Raw genomic sequence first — 19965 nt, 5'->3', positions numbered from 1 at the left:
AAGACCAAATATTGTATGATTCCATTTAGAAAAATGTCTGGAAAGAGCAAATCTATAGACAAAAAGTAGATCAGTGGTTGACTGTTTGCAAAGGGGCAAAGGGGAACTTTATAGTGATAGAAATTTCCTAAAACTAGATTGTAGTGATGTTGCACAACTCTATAAATGTACTAAAAATCACTGAATTGTAGGCTTACAATGGAGGAGTACTATGGAAATTATACCCTAATATCTGGTAATTATAATCACATTAATGAATGGTGATTATACCCTAAAGCTATAAATAAATAAATTTCATAAATGTACATAATTGCAAATTTTGCTGACATGATAGAGGTGGAAAAGTCAATATATTAGCATTAGAAAAAACATATTAGGTAGTTCATTAAAATCATTAGATGAAAAGCCTTACCATAGGCAATTTAACAAATCTTTTAACAATCATCTATTTCAAGTCCTTTTCACATTTGCCAAATAAGATTACTTACTCCACAAAAATCACAATTACCTTAATAAGAGCTCTTTTGGTGAGTTTCTGGTTAACTTCAGGCTTATTTAGTATGTTCTTTGCTCTATGAGCATATTCCAATGTACTCAGAGTTTCCTGTGAAGAAAAGAAAGTACCAACTACTAAAGATATTATGAGAATAATGTAGTTCTGTTATCTAAAATGTACTATAAAATAACTTACAAGAAATAATTTATGGGTATATCTAATCTAAACATCTATCCACTAGAACCACTATACCCAATCTTTACAAAGAAGTTGTTCAAAACACCCTTTTTCCCCTTTTTTCCAATTTTCAGGGTCTTCAACTTTAAAATAATTTGACCTAATAATTTTTTTTAATTTTTTTTTAATGTTTATTTATTTTTGAGAGAGACAGAGTGTGAGCAGGAGAGGGACAGAGAGAGAGGGAGACACAGAATCTGAAGCAGGTTCCAGGCTTTGAGCTGTCAGCACAGAACCCAATGCGGGGCTTGAACTCACAAACTGTGAGATCATGACCTGAGCTGAAGTTGGATGCTTAACTGACAGAGCCACCCAGGCACCCCTGACCTATTCATTTTTTATGTTAGTTTTCACACTCAATGAATTCCATCATCTGATGAATAAACAAAATGTCCTATATCCATACAATGGAATATTACTCATCTACAAAAAGGAATGAAGCATCGATACATGCTACCCACATGGATGAACACTAAAAACATTATGCTAAGTATAAGAAGCCAGTCACAAAAGAAAACTTATTGCATGATTCCTAAATGGAATGAAATGTCCAGACTAGGCAAATCTATAGATTAAAAAAGTAGGTTAGTACTGAGGTAGGGCTGGGAGTGAGAGCAAATGGGAAGTGATTACTAATGGATTACAAATGGATTTCTTTCTGGGGTAATAAAAATGTTCTAATGGAAACCAATTTGACAGTAAATTTCATATATTAAAAAATAAAAAAATAAAAAATAAATAAATAAATAAATAAATAAATAAATAAATAAAATGTTCTAAAATTGGAATGTGGTGATGACTGCAGGGTTCCGGAAACATATTAAAGTCACTGAACTATATACTTTTAATGAGTGAATTGTATGGTATGTGAATTTTATCTCAGTAAAGAGGTTTATTTTTAAATGAAAAGGGAGGGGCACCTGGGTGGCTCAGTCAGTTGAGTGTCTGACTTCCGCTCAGGTCATGATCTCACAGTTTGTGGGTTCAAGCACTGCATCGGGCTCTCTGCCATCATCGCAGAGCCTGCTTCAGATCCTCTGTCTCCTCTCTCTGTGCCCTCTTTCTCAAAAGTAAATCAATATTAAGATAAATAAATAAAAAATAAATAAAATGAAAGGGGAGTTAGAGACCTCTAAAAGCTTTTCTAACTCCATTCAAAGGAAGTGGCCACAATATAAAATAAAAGATTTCACCATCTTTGTTGCTTCTCTTGGTTTTACCACCTATTCCCACACATCCAACCCCATCCTTGCTGCCCTCTTAAGTAGCTTCTACAACACTAGCATTCACTTAACCCACTTTTAAGTCCTCAATTCAATCTCCATATCCCATGTAACCCATCTACTGCTAATGACCATAGCAATTTCTTTGAAGACTGTGTGAGAAAAGCCATTAAGTAATTGTTTTCTTTTTTAAGATTAAAAACTCTGCCAGGAGGGGCACCTGGGTGGCTCAGTCAGTTAAGTGTCTGACTTTGGCTTAGGTCATGATCTCGCAGTTCGTGAGTTTGAGCCCTGTATTGGGCTCTGTGCTGACAGTTCAGAGCCTAGAGCCTGCTTCAGATTGTGTGTCTCCCTTTCTCTCTGCCCCTCCCCTCCGTGTGATCTGTCTCTCTATCTCTCAAAAATAAATAAACATAAAAAAAAAAAAATTAAAAAGAAAAGAAACTATGCCAGAAAAGAGGAAGACAGTTTTTTCAGTGGCATCCTCCTCTATGTGCACGTGTGTGATACCCAGATTCTTTTTACTCTCACATAGAATGAATGAAGCCAATTAATGAACTTTTAAACTATGTGATAGCTAAATAAGAATTACACTTACTACACTTACAGATACCTTTGAAAGGGCTTACCTCAAGATTGAGGGATGCAGGAGAAATCGTTGCAATTATAGATGTTCTTGTACGCCCCCCAAGGGAATCCTGGAGGATTCTAGTTAATTTAGATTCTCGATAAGGAACATGAGGTGTTCTTTCTACAAGAGCAGTAATAACCCTTCCCAAAGTCAACAGGGACTGATTGATATTTCCAGCTTCCCGAGCTCTCTTGTCAACTGCTCCAGAACGGCCAATGTTCTCACTTCCCGCAAGATCAACCTTGAATTTCAAAAATAAAAGTAAGTTGTCAGTTCCACTGGATTTGGACACAAAGACTTTCATTCTTACATATATTAAATAGCCAACAAAATAATTTTTCTATAATTAACAACCCACTACAAAACTAATAACCTAGTGACTACAAATATATTATCTAGAAATATAAAATTTCAAGCTGCTCTATGAGGTAGTCAAAAATGAAACAGTTGAAAAAAACTACCATATGATCCAGCAATGCCATTACTATGTATATTATCCAAAGGAAATGAAATCAGTATCTCAAAGAGATATCTGCACTCCCATGTTCAATGCATTATTCACAATAGTCAAGATAGGAAAATAATCAGCGTCCATTGATGAATGAATAGAGAAGATATGGTGTACATATATATACACACACACAATGGAATATATTATTCAGTCATGAGAAAGACTGTGCAACAACATGTGCAACATGTGCAACAACATGGATTAACCTAGAGACCATAATACAAAGTGAAATAAGCCAGGGAAGGACAAAGACTGCATGATCGTATTTATATGTAGAATCCGGGAGAAAAAAAAGAAAGTTCACTGAAACAGAGAGTAGAATGATGGTTACCAGAGCAGGAAAGTGGGGGAGAAGGAGATGCTGGTCAAAGGGTACAAGCCTTAAGTCATAAGATGAATTCAAGTTCTGGGGATATGATGTACACTACGATGACTACAGTTAATAACACTATACTGGGGCACCTGGGTGGCTCAGTCAGTTAGGCATCCGACTTTGGCTAACGTCATGATCTCCCAGTTCTTGAGTTCGAGCCCCACATTAGGCTCTGTGCAGACAGCTCAGAGCCTGGAGCCTGCTTTGGATTCTGTGTCTCCCTCTCTCTCTGCCCTCCCCCACTTGCACTCCCTCTCTCCCAAAAATAAATAAACATTAAAATACAATTTAAATATAATAATAATACTATACTGAAATTTACTAAGAGTAGACCTAAGCATTCTCACTACCAAAAAAAAAAAAAAAAGTATGTGAGGTGAAGGATATGATAATTAACCTGATTATGGTAATCATTTCACAAAGCATACATATATCAAATCATCACATTGTATACTTAAATATATAATCTTATTTGTCAATTATTCCTCAACAAAGCTGGAGAAAAAAAAGAAAAGAAAGAAACAGCAGTGAGTATTAAGGTAGATGCTTACCAAGTTCAACTTTCCAATTTTAACAAGCTCCTCTCCATCAATTGTAGTTTCTTTCATATGTATTGTAACAGAGAAAACTGAGTGGGAACGACTAGAAAACAAGATCAGGTTGCCCAATCATTATAATGTAAAATATTATTTGCTTTCTATAAAATACTGAAAACAGCAAAGAAAGACCAAAATCCACAAGATAGAGAAAGATAGTATCAGACAGGAGACATTAACAAGGTTTTGGAAGATAGAGGGGAGATAAAACAATGCTTAGGTTTTTGCCTTCTTGTACCTGCTGTCTGCAGAGGAGACGCCAATAAGAGACTACCTGTAAACACCCTAATAGACTCGGGAACTAGAATCTTCAGACCTCTAAAAGCTGGATATGGAGTAGGATTGAGATATTTGCCTGGGACGTCAGAGGAAAAGGCTTGCAATTAATCTTCCTAAGAACCTCTTGAAATATGTCATTACCATAAATTCAAACACCACCACACAAGCCATAGATTACTTGCTTTAAATTACTTGCCTGTTGTAAAAATACATTGCTCTGCTTTGAGACTGCCATCAGAAATAGTTAACACCCTCTCTTGAGAAGCAGAAATGGTAAATAGCAGTGATTATCAAAACACTACAAGATAATCATCAGTAGACCATAAACTGTTCCAATGCCTATCTTATGCTATGTACTCACATTCAGCTTATATCTGAAGGATACAAAAGTTATATAGACAACCTAGACACCTTTCCTTCTTGTATCAATGCCACTTGGTGAACATCATTATGTTTGTTTATGTCACTGATGGGTGGTAGGGAATATGGTAATTTTCAATTTTCTTATTTGTACTTTGCATACTACTTGGAAAATTTTTAAGTACCATATTTTATTATTTAAAATTACAGAAAAGGGGAAGGACATGGAAAAAATATAAGCAAACTATAGATCTGAATTACAATTTACATTTCACATTTTTCTACTATTATTTACCCATTCCTAATCCAAGAGTATGGAATTAATGCAATTAAGCATAGAAGTCAACTCTGATTCTAGAAAACTGAATTGTTTTCCTTCACTTTACCACATACATTCATAAAGAAATTTTTACTCCAGTCTACATACATAAAAAGGAGTCCTAAATTACACAAATTTATGAAAAATAGGAATTTATATCAAAGAAAGGTATTTAGAGAAAAGAAATATTACCTAGTATTAAACTCATTCCTCCAAATTCTATATAATTTTTTTAAATGGAAAGTTGTTATAGGAAAACTTAATTAAAATTATAAAATCAGGGACACCTGGCTGGCCCAGTCAGTAGAGCATGCGACTCTTGATCTTGGGGCTGTAAGTTCGAGCCCTATGTGTGGCAGAGATTACTTAAACATTTTTTTTTCTTTTTTTCTTGAGAGAGTGCATGTGCGAGGAGGGCTGAAACTCGAACCATGAGATTGTGACCTGAGCCAAAGACAAAAACTCAACCAACTGCGCCACCCAGGCGCTCCTAATACATACATTTTTTTAAGAGTTGTAGAAATTTCTAATTACAAGGGAGCAAAGAAATAAGAGATCTAGTTTTTTTTTTTTTTTAAGTTTTATTTATTTAATCTTTATACCCAATGTGGGGCTCGAACTCATGACTCTAAGATCAAGCACAGCACATTCTCCTGACTAAGCCAGCCAAGTGCCCTGAGATCTAGTTCTAATAATCATTTTGTAGGTCAGGGAAAGTGATAGATAAGTTCACTTATTTACCTGAAGTCACATGTTTGGTTAACTGCAGAACTAGACCTAAACACAAATATCTAACTCCCAATCCATATCTCCTGTAATTACACTCTGATGCTTCCTTCAAAGACCAGCAGAAAAAGAAATCACCTGACTCAGTAAACTGCTTTTCTAGAATTTGGGATTTATCCTATAAGGGGCGCTATCAATATGCCCCTTTGTACCCCAGAAAGCCAGCGTTAGTGATCATATATTCCTACATTAAAATGAAGTCATCTGAAAAAAGTTTAAATCATGTTGCACAATCTAAATATATATAATTTTTATCAATCATACTGCAATAAAGCTGGGGAAAAATTAAATGAAATTATCTTTCTTCTAATCCTTATTTAAACCAAGTGCTTTCATGGGGCACTTGGGTGGCTCAGCCGGGTAAGCATCCAACTTCAACTCAGGTCATGAGCTCATGGTTTGTGAGTTCAAGCCCCACGTCAGGCTCTGTTCTGACAGCTCAGAGAGAGCCTGGAGCCTGCTTCAGACTCTGTGTCTCCCTCTCTCTCTGCCCCTCCCCTGGCTCATGCTCTTTCTCTCTCTCTCAAGAATAAAGAAACATTTAAAAATCACAAACAAACAAACAACAACAAAAAAAACAGGTGCTTTCAAACTTTGTTCTAGGTATCCATTGGGGCCCCAGAAAAGTGCTCAGGGAAAACCTTCATGAGGCTAAGGAGGTAAGCCTCTAAGCATCCCACCCCCACATCAACTACAGCAGCCACATTATCAGCAGTTAATCAAGGCTTCCATGTACGATTTCATTCGAGAAAAAATAATCTAAAAAGTTTAAAACTTCTGCTCTAATATCAACTTCTCTTTGTTCTCCTTTCAACATTCTTCCAATACTGGTGTTCCCCTATAAATCTCAAGTCAATTACTAAAGCATAAAATCTAGCATATAATCTAGCTGTGTGACTCACATACCATGACTCACCCCAATTTGACTTCCCCCGTGAAAAAGAAAACGGAGCAGTGGGGGGAAGACAATGGTTTTCTTACCTAGAGTATGCATTCATCAAAGTTGCTGCAGTTGTCCTTTTTGCTGCCCCCTTCTCCAAAATTTGATAGACTTCATCCTTGTTGTGCACTGTAATTTCTTCTAAACCTTTGATTATCACCCCCCTCTGACCAAAAATGAAAAGAGCATCCATCAGATTGGTAAAATATATATATATATATATATATATATATATATATATATATATTCTGGCTTCTCAAAGCATCACACATTAAAATCTGGATACATTCCATTCTCAAAGACTGAGTTACCTTGTTACGGGGATCATCAAACATCTGTAGTCTCTCAGAAACATCAGAAGATGGATTAAGGAGATCAAAAAGTTCTTCATTATAGATTTCCAACAGAGACACTTTGACTGAAAATTCAGTACCATTATCAGTAAGTTTCTCAAAAATTTGATGCAGAGTACGTGGAATTATGCCAGCCAAGGGATCCTGAAACCATAATATTAATAAGGATTAAAATAAGGGAAGAATGCCATCCATTTACTATGGCGGTTAAAACACATATGGTAAGGGCCTCCTTCATGATATATTTAAACACAAATATGCTAAAACCAGTTTATTTATTTATATTTTTATGTCAATCCCTTTTCATCAAACTTTATTATAAATTGTATAAATTGTTCATTAGTTGTATAATCTAAATTCCACTAAAACAAGTTTAAAAAAGAAACGAACTGAGTATTAGAGAAGCAAAGTCATTTATAAGAATTTATTCAACAGTAGCTATTCTTCTTCATACCTTCCACAAATCTGTCCTACCTATCAGCCACTTCATGCCATAGAAACCAACCAAACTAAGCTACTTATAAAACCAAGTTTAGTAATTCTAACTTTTCTCATGAGAACATAATACTACCATCTTAACAGAAAAGTGGCCCGTGTAACAGTGTATTCCCTAACTCTAACATAAACACGTTTTTAAAATATTTAAGCATCTTTTATAAAACTATTATGAATCTCTAAATTTTGAAACTGTACTTTAAGCCTATTCCTTATTTCCTATGGTTACAATTCCATAACTTCATTATCCATGCTCCAAGTTAATGCCTCAACAGTGTAACCACTAGAAAAAAGGATCAACCTAAATGTTAGTAATTTGGAAACTTAACTTAGTCATTAAACGCACTTAAACAAGGGCGCCTGGGTGGTTTAGTCGGTTAAGCATCCAACTTCAGCTTAGGTCATGATCTCAGTTTGTGAGCTCAAGGCCCATGTTGGGTTCTCTGCTGTCAGCATGGAGCCTGCTTTGGATCCTCTGTCCCTCTCTCCCTCTGCCCCTTCCCTGCTCTCTCGCTCTCTCTCAAAAATAAGTAAACATTAAAAAAAACCTCACTTAAACACACTTGATGGATATCTTTGTGAAATGTACTATGTGCTTTTTACAGTATCCAAGAATACAGTGATCTTAATTTCTTGAACACTCAAGGTCATCATTGTTAAAGTACCATGCTGCCCCTTGCTATGCTATCTTGATGAGACTCATTCCCACACTGCAAAGTCTTCCCTTGCAAGCCCTACTCACATGCCGCTTTTCCACAATATTCTTTATTTAAAAAAAATTTTTCTTTAATGTTTATTTAGTTTTGAGAGAGAGACACAACACGAGCAGGGGAAGGGCAGAGAGAGAGGAAGTCACAGAATCCAAAGCAGGATCCAGGCTTTGAGCTGTCAGCACAGAGCCTGATGCAGGGCTTGAACTCACAAGCTGTGAGATGATGACCTAAGCTGAAGTTGGATGCTCAACCAACTGAGCCACCCAGGCGCCCCTCCACAATATTCTGCTCCAACTATTCTGTCTTGTCACTTAACTGTGCCATATGTATTGATTCTTTCTCTCCCAATGAGACTATGTTTCTTAAACAAGAACCATACCATATAGTTTATCCTACATTCATGTTTGACATGGTACGCTGATCTTCTCTATTTCAAGAAAGAGGTCTTCAATCATGTTATATTAAGTTATATTTCAGCCATTTTAGAGATAGAAACCTGGTATAAACAGTAAATACCTCCTCCCAAGTGTACTCTTCATTAGGTGACCTCTCACCTTCCATTGTAAAGGTTTTTCCAGTGCCAGTTTGGCCGTATCTGTCAAAATTTTTAAAAGTGTTAAAAAAAAAAAAACAACACAAAAAACAAATACATGCATCTAAACTTTTTCATCAATTTGAAAAATAGTGTTTCACTCACGCAAAAATAGTGCAATTGTAACCCATAATAACTTCATCCAGAATTGGACAAACAACACTTCGGTAAACATCAATTTGTTTAGTAGACGCTCCAAAAACCTATCCCCAAAAAAAAAAAAAATCAGAGCAATCTTCAGGGAAAGAAATATGTCAAAATTACTCACTTTAAGAATTTTGTTTTTAATAGATTAACTCATTCAGCCCACTAGAAACCATTTGACAGCTCAAAGAGTAACTGAAACTTGGAATTGACACTAGAACCTAGAGGAAATAGTATACGAGGATAATTTTACATTGTAAATACAGGAGTTACAGCATTTAAAGAAGTAGGTACCATATCAAAAGTATATGTTTTCCTTGAGCTCTTGTCGGCCAATCCTCCAGTTCGTACACTAACTTCTTTTCGTACGTGATCGCATTCCACTACAGAATGGGCGCTAGCTTTCCGCTCTGCCAAATTAAATGGTCTATAAAAAGAAATATACAAAGTTACTGAAAAAACTCTTAGTTTTCAGGTTACAAATGACATTGTCATTAATACCTTAGACAACAACAAAGTGAAGTTTTTTTTTGTTTTTTGTTTTATTTTTTTTTAACGTTTTATTTATTTTTGAGACAGGGAGAGACAGAGCATGAACAGGGGAGGGTCAGAGAGAGGGAGACACAGAATCTGAAACAGGCTCCAGGCTCTGAGCTGTCAGCACAGAGCCCGACGCGGGGCTCGAACTCACAGACCGCGAGATCATGACCTGAGCTGAAGTCGGCCGCCTAACCGACTGAGCCACCCAGGCGCCCCCAAATTGAAGTTTTTTGACTACACTGTTGGTAACAGGGATTACATGGGGTACTACTGAATGATACTGCTAAAGCAGACGGCAGAATTTTAAGTCTTAACCCCCAGAAATAAAAAATCGTTTTTTTTAATTTTCAAAGTTATGTAAAACATTATAATCCTGACAGTTTTTGGAGTAGATGCTAACAGAATTAACTTGTCAAAAATGCCAAACTTATTTTTTAGAATTGTATTTCTACTATTCTTAGAATCTGAGAAAGTTAGGTTATAATGTAGTAGAGAGATTTGTGTTCAAATTACTAACCACATTTGTGTTTGAAATACTAACCTGAGAGTGAACAACTGGCATAAGATAAAAAGTAGATAAAAATAATGACTGGGGTGCCTGGGTGGCTCAGTCAGTTAAGCATCCGACTTCGGCTCAGGTCATGATCTCGGGGTATATGAGTTTGAGCCCCACGTCGGGCTCTGTGCTGACAGCTCAAAGCCTGGAGCCTGCTTCAGATTCTGTGTCTCCCTCTCTCTCTGCCCCTCCCCTGCTCACAATCTGTCTCTCTCTGTCTCTCAATGATAAAAAACATTAAAAAATTTAAAAAATATAATAATGACTAATACATTGAGTAGTTACTATGTGCCAGATACTCACTATTCTGTCTTTTTTTAATGTTTATTTTTGAGAGAGAGAGAGAGAGAGCGAGCGAGTGAGCATGAGCAGGGGAGGGGCAGAGATGCTTAAGTCAGATGCTTAACCAACAGAGCCACCCAGGTGCCTTGGTACTCACTATTCTAAATGCTTCACATGTGTTAACTCAGTTTGTCCTCACAACACTGTGAGGTCAAGGGGGGAATAGTAACAAAACAAATGGTTATAAAAGAGGTAATGTTTCGAAAGAATATGTAAAGGGTGCTGTTGGAACACAAAGCAAAAATTTAGTGTCTTGATTGGGACAGGGAGGGGTAGGGGAATCATACATAAGTGATAGGAAAGACCCCCAGAGGAAGAAATCTAAGTAAAATTCCTCCTTGGGCTTTCAATAGAGTAAGGATTCTTTTTTTTTTTTACATTTTTTTTTTTTTAATTTAAATCCAAATTAGTTAGCATATAGCGCAACAATGATTTCAGGTGTAGATTCCTTAATGCCCTTTACCCATTGAGCCCATCCCCCGTCCCACAACCCCTCCAGTAACCCTCTGTTTGTTCTCCATATTTAAGAGTCTCTTATGTTTTGTCCCCTGTTTTTTTTTTAAAGCTTATTTATTTTGACAGAGAGAGAGAGAGAGAGAGAGAGAGCGTGTGCACGCGCGCATGAGTAGGGGAGGGGCAGAGAGAGGGAGACAGAATCTGAAGCAGGCTCCAGGCAGAGCCCGATGCTGGGCTCGAACTCACGGACCGCAAGATCATGACCTGAGCCAAAGTGGGACGCTCAACCAACGGAGCTACCCAGGTGCCCCTGTCCCCCTCCCTGTTTTTATATTATTTTTGCTTCCCTTCCCTTATGGTCACCTGTTCTGTGTCTTAAAGTACTCATATGAGTGACGTCATATATTTGTCTTTCTCTAATTTCACCTAGTATAATACCCTCTAGTTCCATCCACGTACTTGCAAATGGCAAGATTTCATTCTTTTTGATTGCTGAGTAATACTCCACTGTATGTATGTATGTGTGTATATATATATACCACATCTTCTTTATCCATTTAGAGTAAGGATTCTTGATCTTGATTTGTATACAGTGTATACAAACTTCCCATTTGAAAAATGGGGCTGAGTAATAGTACCAAACTCACTGTGCAGGAAAATAAATCCTGTTTAGTTTACCATTTCCCAGTGGCTACCACAATGCTTGGTACATAGCCAGCATCCTAATATCTGTTAAACTACACAGCTTAATAAATGTCACCCTAAGGGGAATAATGGAAGAGCTGAAAAGAACCATAATACATACAGAGGCATCCATCAGATATTTATATACTTAACACACATCTGGACCAAAGAGGGAGATGTACTCTTAACCTGAGTTCATTTTTCCCATTCAGTATCACATATTATGAAAGGAAATGCCAAATAGGAAATTATCTTTCCCTTCATCACTAGACAAACTACGTTGCTATTTATTTTAAAAAGGATATCTCGACACCCTTTGGCATGCCCCATCCCTAGCATTTTTTGATGGTCATAAGATCAAATTTGTGATCCTGGGAAATTTAACTCAGCAACTCCCAGATAATATATAGTGATGCTATCAACTGTCAAATGTAATGAAACCTACACAATGCACATAACCCATGGCATGCAGGATTATTAACAGTTCAACAAAACTTGGTCAAAACCAACTTTCTGGTAGGCCAAGAGTATCAACTAGAATGAATTGCTCTCATGTAGTTAAAGCTCTTTCAATGTCTACCATTCCTAGCATCTCTCAACTAATTTCTTTGCCTGGATGTGTAATTAAGTTAACCAAATGAATACCATTGAGATGTCACAACTGAGCAGTAGATATTCACACATATCACACATTCCTAAAAGTTATCAAAACTCCGAGCAGCTTTAGGGACTATTTGTACTATGATAAATAGTACTGCCAAGCCACCATATTCCTAACCAAACGTCTCTAACTAGAAATTGCTAGGTTCCTGCTGGTGATGCTAACAAACCCATCGATTTGTTGGCCTCACTACAGTTATATTACATTTATTTCTTCATTCTATAAATATTTATCAACTACTTACTATATGATAAAACTGAGGATAGAGAAGTGAACAAAACCAAGTTTCAAAAAAACCCAAAACACTCAAGTTCTTATTCTCAGGGAGCTTTTATCTTAGTGTTATAGATAGATAATTTAGATACTGATAAATTAGAAATGAAAATAAATAAACCAGACTAAATGGGATTGGAAGTGATGATGGGGGAAATAGGCAGTTGCTATTACTATTTTTGGATGGCCAGGGAAGGCTTCTCTGATATTTAATGATACTTAAGCAGAATCTAGAAAGTGAGGGAGTCTTACAGCTATTTTGATGGGAAAGCTTTCTAGGCAGAGTGAAATTGCAAAGTCCCTGAGGTAGAGCTTGGTGGATAGATGTTATTTTAAAAATATAGAGGTGGGGGGCACCTGGGTGGCTCAGTTTGTTGAGTATGTGACTTTTGATTTTGACTTAGGTCATGATCTCACGGTTTGTGGGATGAGTCCCATGTCGGGCTCCACACTGATAGGGTGGAGCCTGCTTGGGATTCTCTCTTTCTCCCTCTCTCTCTGCCCCTCCCCTGCTTGTGCATGCTCTCGCACGCGCGCGCGCACTCTCTCTCTCTCTCTCTCAAGATAAACTTAAAAAAAAAACATATTTATATACTTTTATATATTTATATATGAATGATTCATATGGGTTCAGATCTAAATTACTAAAGCACTTGTCTAGATTAAAATGCAAGACTGACTTAAATCGTAAAACCTTTATGAGTCTTTTTTTTTTTTTTTTTTTTTTAAAGTTTATTTTGAGAGAGATGAGAGTGTGAGCCAGGGTAGAGGCAGAGAGAGATGGGGAGAGAGAGGATGCCAAGCAGGCTCCTCGCTGTCAGTGCAGAGCCCACCTTGGGGGCTCAATCCCACGACTGTGAGATCATGACCTCAGCCAAAATCGAGTCAGACGCTTAACTGACTGAGCCACCCGGGGCCCCTCTATTATGTTCTTAATAGAATTTATGCTAACCTGTACACTTATACAAGGGGAAAGAATGTTTTGCATGTGTGTTGTGTGTCTTTGTGTATACATATATCAAAGCCTATTTCCTTATTAAAATTTCTCTATATATGAACCATCAGTTCCTCAACTCCAGAAATTATAGCTTTCTCTTGAGCTATGTATAGGTAGACTAAAAAATTTTCTTCCTAAAGTTATAATACAAGTAAAGAACATCACTGGGGAGCCTGGATGGCTCAGTGGGTTAAGTGTCTGAATTCATTTGGCTCAGGTGAGTTCAAGCCCCCACATTGGGCTCTCTGCTGTCAGCACAGAGCCTGCTTGGGATCCTCTGTCCCCTCTCTCTACCCCTCCCCCCTTACACAAGAGCACATGCACATGTGAGCCCTCTCTCAAAAATAAACATTAAAAAATTTTTAAAAAGCAAGTAAAGATCATAAAAGGTTATATTCATTGTAATAAAGTAATAAGCCACCTCTTGAAATCTCGCTGACCTCTTAGGTTACAATAAACTGTGCCAATTAAAAATGTAAAACTGAAAAACAAAACAACACAAAAAATCAGGGAAGAATATGTGACCAGAGACTACATGTGGTTTGCAAAGCCTAAAATATTCACTATCTGAGCCCTTACAGAAAAGGTTTAACAACGACAAGGGCCTCGTAAATTGTTTACTAAAGCTTAAGGACATATCCGCACTAGGAAAGATATTTGAAAAAGAAAGCATGAAAAGAAAAACATCCTCATACAAAAATTATTGTAAATAGTCACAACCAAAGCACTTTTCATTAGTGACAAAGTAAAAGAAACCTCTTTTTGGTAAGACTTGAAATGAATGGGGATAATAAATAATGTTTAATTCTTGGGACTGAGGAAGGGGGCTGGAAAGGGAAACAATGGGGCTCAAACTGTAATGATTGGTCTGTTTCTAATATGGGTGATGGATACACAGATGTTTGTTACTTTATTCTCCATAACTTTTATAGGTCTGACATGTTTTGTAACTAACAATAAAAAAGAAAATTAAAGGGGCGCCTGGGTGGCGCAGTCGGTTAAGCGTCCGACTTCAGCCAGGTCACGATCTCGCGGTCCGTGAGTTCGAGCACCGGGTCAGGTTCTGGGCTGACGGCTCGGAGCCTGGAGCCTGTTTCCGATTCTGTGTCTCCCTCTCTCTCTGCCCCTCCCCCGTTCATGCTCTGTCTCTCTCTGTCCCAAAAATAAAAAATTAAAAAAAAAAGGAAAAAAAAAAAAAAAGAAAATTAAAGAAAATAAAGCCACGCAGAGAAAGCATTACTGTCGGGCCTTAATAAACGATCAACATAATCTAAAAACCTGCGTTTCTATTATGGGCTGTTCATTTTTTTTTCAAATCTTCAAAACAAGTAACTATTAAGAGAAGCTCTCAAGTACAGCTGGTAATTGGCCGGACTTAAGGTTACCACCGAATTTCCTCTCTGATACCTAGTTTAGAAAGCCAGCTATTACGGTTGACTTCTACAATTCAAGTCACCAAAGCTGAGAAGGCAATAACTTAAGAAAGTTTGTTGCATACATTTAAAAAAATCACCTTAAAAAAAAAAAGATTTAGAATACTTTTGGATTTACAGAAAAGTTGCTGACAGTAGAATTTTAAAAACAGCAACAAAAACAGACACACAAAACACACACATACAACAGTAAACTGTGGACGGCTTCTAAAAAGCTGAATAAATCAATCTCTAAGCAACAGTTTATATAACAAGCATGTTCTCTCTCTACTGGCTAATTTCAAAATTGGGAAGTTATTTGGAAATCAATCTGGGGAGAGTTGAACACCTCCACCCGCTCACCCTGAAAAAACTGTCTTCTTTGGTTTAGGGAAGACCAAGCTGCAGTACAATCAGAAAGCTATACTGGCTTAAGCTGTCTCCTTTTAAAAACAGAAACTCACTCTATAACAACCTTTAAATTTTAAATACAGCGGTGTTTCCTTATTTAGTAGGGATGAAGAAAATATTGCATCAAAAATAAAGAGAACAAGTGATCGGTTATGTTTTGAGAGATGATGGAGAGGCCGGTAATCTCGACATCAGGACCATCTGCAAAGTAGGTACACAGTCTTATTTCCAAACTGACAAACTACAAGAAGTGGAATATAAAAGTGACACCTAAATCTCTGCTGTCATTAGTTTTTTAAAAACAACATACTTTTCCATGAAGAACGGCGATCAAATTCTCCTGAATTGCAAATCAGACTATAACCTCCAATACGAATATCCTTTCTTCGGAAACAGACACTAATTTACTCCTCACCGCAATCTGGTGTCATTTTATGGAACAGCATTTAGAGGAACTATGAGACAGGCAGGTCTGCACCGCCCAGAAACTACAATCAAAATTCCACTCTCCGGACAGCACAGAAGGGAGCCCAGCAGCAAAGCCCGGCACTCCGAATCCTGCCGGGTTCGCCCTACCTGCATCTCACCACCACCTGGATGTTCTTCCCCTTTTCCTCTTTCTTCTTCGCGGAGGAATTCGGCTGGGACGCCATGACGATCACCGCGGGAAAGTCAAGACCTGGTCGCGTACTCGAGCGCCGTGGGGGCGCGGGAGGGTCCTGCGACCGGCGCGGGCCAGATGCCCACCTCCCCCGCCGGGTACTGGCGTGGCCCGGTGAACCCACGCAAGTAGCTCGGCGTCCCCGCTCTCCACCAGGAGCTCTGACTCGCCGAGGCGTCTGTCCCGCACTAGCACTAGCGGGAGCCTCGGAAACAGCGATGTCGTCTCCGCCCGAAGCCTAGGAAACCAGGCAACGACTCGGCGCCTCAATTTGAAAAAGGAGCCGAGAAGCCGAACCAATAGCAGCGCGGGCGCGCAAGGCACCATGGGACGGGGTGTCGTCACCAGAGCCCCGCCCTTTGGGCTTGGCCCGCGGGAAAGTAAAAAGCTGGTCTGTCCGTGCCCTTCTGGAACTCGTGGTCCAGAGGGAGAGACGCACAAGTAAACAGTGTGACCCTTCAACGCGACCTTGCCCAAGTTACATAACGTCTCTATAAACCAAGATTTCCAAATCTTCAAAATGGAAGCAATAGCGACCACCTTAGAAGGTAGTGTGAGAATTAATTAACTAGTGCGGGCAAATCCCTTAGACTAGAACATGTAGTATCAGGAAAGCTATTATTAGCGGATGGTAAGACAGTGCTGTGGAAGCACAGGGCAGAGGTCAAATGCGAGCCCTTTTCTCGGAGGCAGCGTCTAGAGTAGCCTTGAATAATTAGGAAGTGTTAAGAAATAAGGCTACATGGGTAACCAAATTGCGATGAAAAGGGCGTTAAGTGTCATTTTCAGAACTCTGAATGTATCCTTTAACTGATGAGAAATGTCATTGTTAAGTGATTCCAAGCAAAAGGCAGTACCGTACTCGCCCTTTCAGACAACCCTTCCGGAAGGACTGACGCAGGCTCAGGGCGCGCTTCCCTCTACGTGGTGCCGCAGTCCGCGAGCGGCTCAAGGAGGCGCCCGCCGCGGTCAGCCTACAAATCCCAGCAGGCCGCGCTCGCTGGGCCCCGCCCCCGATCGGTAACCTGTGACTTTCGGTAGGCGTCCTACAAGCGCCCTTGCTGTGCTTGAGGAGACTCGACCGCTTCAGGAGTGGCATCCAGGCCTGGGAAAAACTGTCGTGGGCCTGTGCTATAGTCGGCTTAAGGAGCTGCGCTTGTGGGCCACACTTAGCCCACAGGAAACTGGGTATCATTTTAGCTTTTTAAGTAAGGGCCAGATGGAAAACTCAGGCGCCTTTGTGTTCCTCCACTTATTAACCTCCTGCATTCCCCCAAGGAGACAATTATATATACAGCTCGGATCTGTGGTCACCTTTATGCATAGCTCAGCATCTCAAAATGGACCTGCTGAAAACAGAACTCGTTATGCTCCTTAAAGCCACCCTAATCTTTCTCATCTGGACCCATGGCACTAACCAGATCTTTGATTCCTTCATATTCTACCTTGTCCGGTGGACTTCTGTTAGTTTTATCACCTCCGCCACCACGCCAGGCCAAGTCTCTTTTATCTCTAATCTGAACCGCTGCCCTTGACACGTCTCCCTACTTCTGCTGTTTTCTTCTCTACCCACTGCATTCAGTCAGCAACGGGAAGGATCCTTTAAAATAATTCGATCAGGGTGCCTGGGTGGCTCAGTCGGGCGTCTGACTGTTGATTTTAGCTCAGGTCATGATCTCAGGGTGGGGGAACCCAGCCCCATGTGGGGCTCTGCGCTGGCAGTGCGGAGCCTACTTGGGATTCTCTCTCTCCCTTCTCTCTCTCTCTCTGCCCCTCCCCCATCTCTCTCCCTATCTCAAAAAAAAAACAAAAACAAAAACAAAAAAAAACGAAAAACAAAACCAGATCACGCCCTTCATTTACTCTTAAATCTTAACAATAGTTTCTCAATGAACTTACAATAAAATCCAAACTCCTCACCACATCCTGTGAGGCCTTCATGATACATTTTCTATACCAACATCAACTCCAGCTACTAATCACATAGCTCACTACCATGCTCCAGAGCTTCTAAGCTTTCTTGTCTCCAGGCCTTTGCATTTGCTGTGCACTCTGCCTTTTAGTTTGGTTCTTTGCATGATTGACTCATTCTTATTCTTCAGATCTAAGCTCCACTTTCTCTTTTAAAAGGCTTTTCCTGGCCACCCTATCTAAAGCATAGGCCTCATTTCAAGACCTTACTTATTTCCTTCATAACACGTATTGCAGTCTGTGATTACATTGTCAGGGTATTATCTCTCTACCCTGCTGGAATATAGATTTCATCAGGGACTATGGATTGTCTTATTTAATGTTGTTTTCTTCATGTTCTTGAACAGAGCCTTACACAAAGTAGTCACTCAATAGATATATGAGTACTAGGGGCGCCTGGGTGGCTCAGTTGGTTAAGTGTCCCACTCTTGATTTCTGCTCTGGTCATGATCTCACAGTTGGTGAGATCAAACCCTGCGTGGGGTTTTGCGCTGACACTGCAGAGCCTGCTTGGGATTCTATCTCTCCCTCTGTCTCTCTCTGACGCCGCCCCCCCATTGCATGCTGTCTCCCTCTCAAAATAAATAAACGTTTATATATATATATATATATATATATATATATATATATATATATATGTGTGTGTGTGTGTGTGTGTGTGTATAATATGTATATATGTGTATATGTATATATGTAGGGGCTCCTGGGTGGCTCAGTCCACTAAGCATCCTACTTCAGCTCAGGTCATGATCTCACAGTTCATGATTTCGAGTCATACATTTGGCGCTGTGCTGACAGCTCAGAGCCTGGAGCCTGCTTTGGATTCTGTTTGTGTCTCTCTACCCTTTCCTCACTCACGCTCTCTGTCTCTCAAAAATAAATAAATGTAGGGGCGCCTGGGTGGCGCAGTCGGTTAAGCGTCCGACTTCAGCCAGGTCACGATCTCGCGGTCCGTGAGTTCGAGCCCCGCGTCAGGCTCTGGGCTGATGGCTCAGAGCCTGGAGCCTGTTTCCGATTCTGTGTCTCCCTCTCTCTCTGCCCCTCCCCCGTTCATGCTCTGTCTCTCTCTGTCCCAAAAATAAATAAAAAACGTTGAAAAAAAAATTTAAAAAAAAAAATAAATAAATAAATGTAAAAAAATAAATAAATAAGTACTGGAAGGAAATTACTTAATCTTTTCTCAACCTTGGTTTCCTTATCTGTAAAATGGAGACAATAATGATTACTGGTTTGTTTTTTTTTTAATTTTTAAATGTTTATTTTTAAGACAGACAGAGAAAATGTGAACAGAGAGGGGCAGAGAGAGAGGGAGACCCAGAACCTGAAGCAGGCTCCAGGCTCTGAGCTGTCAGCACATAGTCCTACGCGGGGCTCCAACTCACAAACCACGAGATCATGACCTGAGCTGAAGCTGTATGCTCAACTGACTGAGCCACCCAGGCGCCCCAATGATTACTATTATTTTAAGGACTAAAATAATATATGTATAAAGTGTCTGGCACATAGTAGACAAAAAAAAAGTTAATCTCTTCTTTTTTTCTCAGGAAATATCTAAATATTTACATTAACGGTTATTTGGGTTGATGCAAGAAATTCAAGGGTCTCCATTTGGTAATAGTTACAGCTTCCATTTATCTAGAGCTACAATGTGTCAGATTCTATGAAAGGTTTTGTATGCATTATCTCATTTAATCCTCAGAACAATTCTCTGAAGTAGGGACTATTATTTCTCACTATTTTCAGGGCAAATAAGTGTATTGTCTGTACTCATCCAGCTAATGAGTGACAGAGAAAGAACTTGGAATTATTTCTGATTCCAAATCACAGATTATTAACTGTCATCTCCCCCACCTATCTCTTGTTCTCAGTGCACATGCATCCACTTTCATCACACCCTTCTTGGGTACTTAACTCTGGTCCAGGTGGTGAAAAGATAGGCCATATTATAGTGCC

General features: G+C 39.1%; 2 protein-coding genes across 2 annotated transcripts in view; one reads left to right on the top strand and one right to left on the bottom strand.

Annotated features, from left to right (window-relative positions):
* KIF11 (kinesin family member 11) overlaps positions 1-16304 on the bottom strand; it is a 44776-nt gene extending 28472 nt beyond the window's left edge. Inside the window, exons 1-9 of the mRNA XM_058697166.1 lie at positions 15957-16304; positions 9343-9475; positions 9010-9107; positions 8829-8907; positions 7063-7248; positions 6793-6917; positions 4023-4113; positions 2586-2828; positions 509-604 (exon numbers count right to left, since the gene is read on the bottom strand). Of these exons, the coding sequence (XP_058553149.1) occupies positions 509-604; positions 2586-2828; positions 4023-4113; positions 6793-6917; positions 7063-7248; positions 8829-8907; positions 9010-9107; positions 9343-9475; positions 15957-16033 (1128 nt within the window). The 5' untranslated portion in view covers positions 16034-16304. The remainder of the gene's footprint in view (positions 1-508; positions 605-2585; positions 2829-4022; positions 4114-6792; positions 6918-7062; positions 7249-8828; positions 8908-9009; positions 9108-9342; positions 9476-15956) is intronic.
* Positions 1-19965, top strand: part of IDE (insulin degrading enzyme) — a 155368-nt gene that overhangs the window by 7899 nt on the left and 127504 nt on the right. The gene's annotated exons all lie outside the window — the stretch shown is intronic.

The sequence above is a fragment of the Neofelis nebulosa genome, chromosome 13 (genome assembly GCF_028018385.1).
Source record: "Neofelis nebulosa isolate mNeoNeb1 chromosome 13, mNeoNeb1.pri, whole genome shotgun sequence".
Classification (NCBI taxonomy): Eukaryota; Metazoa; Chordata; class Mammalia; order Carnivora; family Felidae; genus Neofelis; species Neofelis nebulosa.
This window is presented reverse-complemented; position numbering and strand designations above follow the sequence as displayed.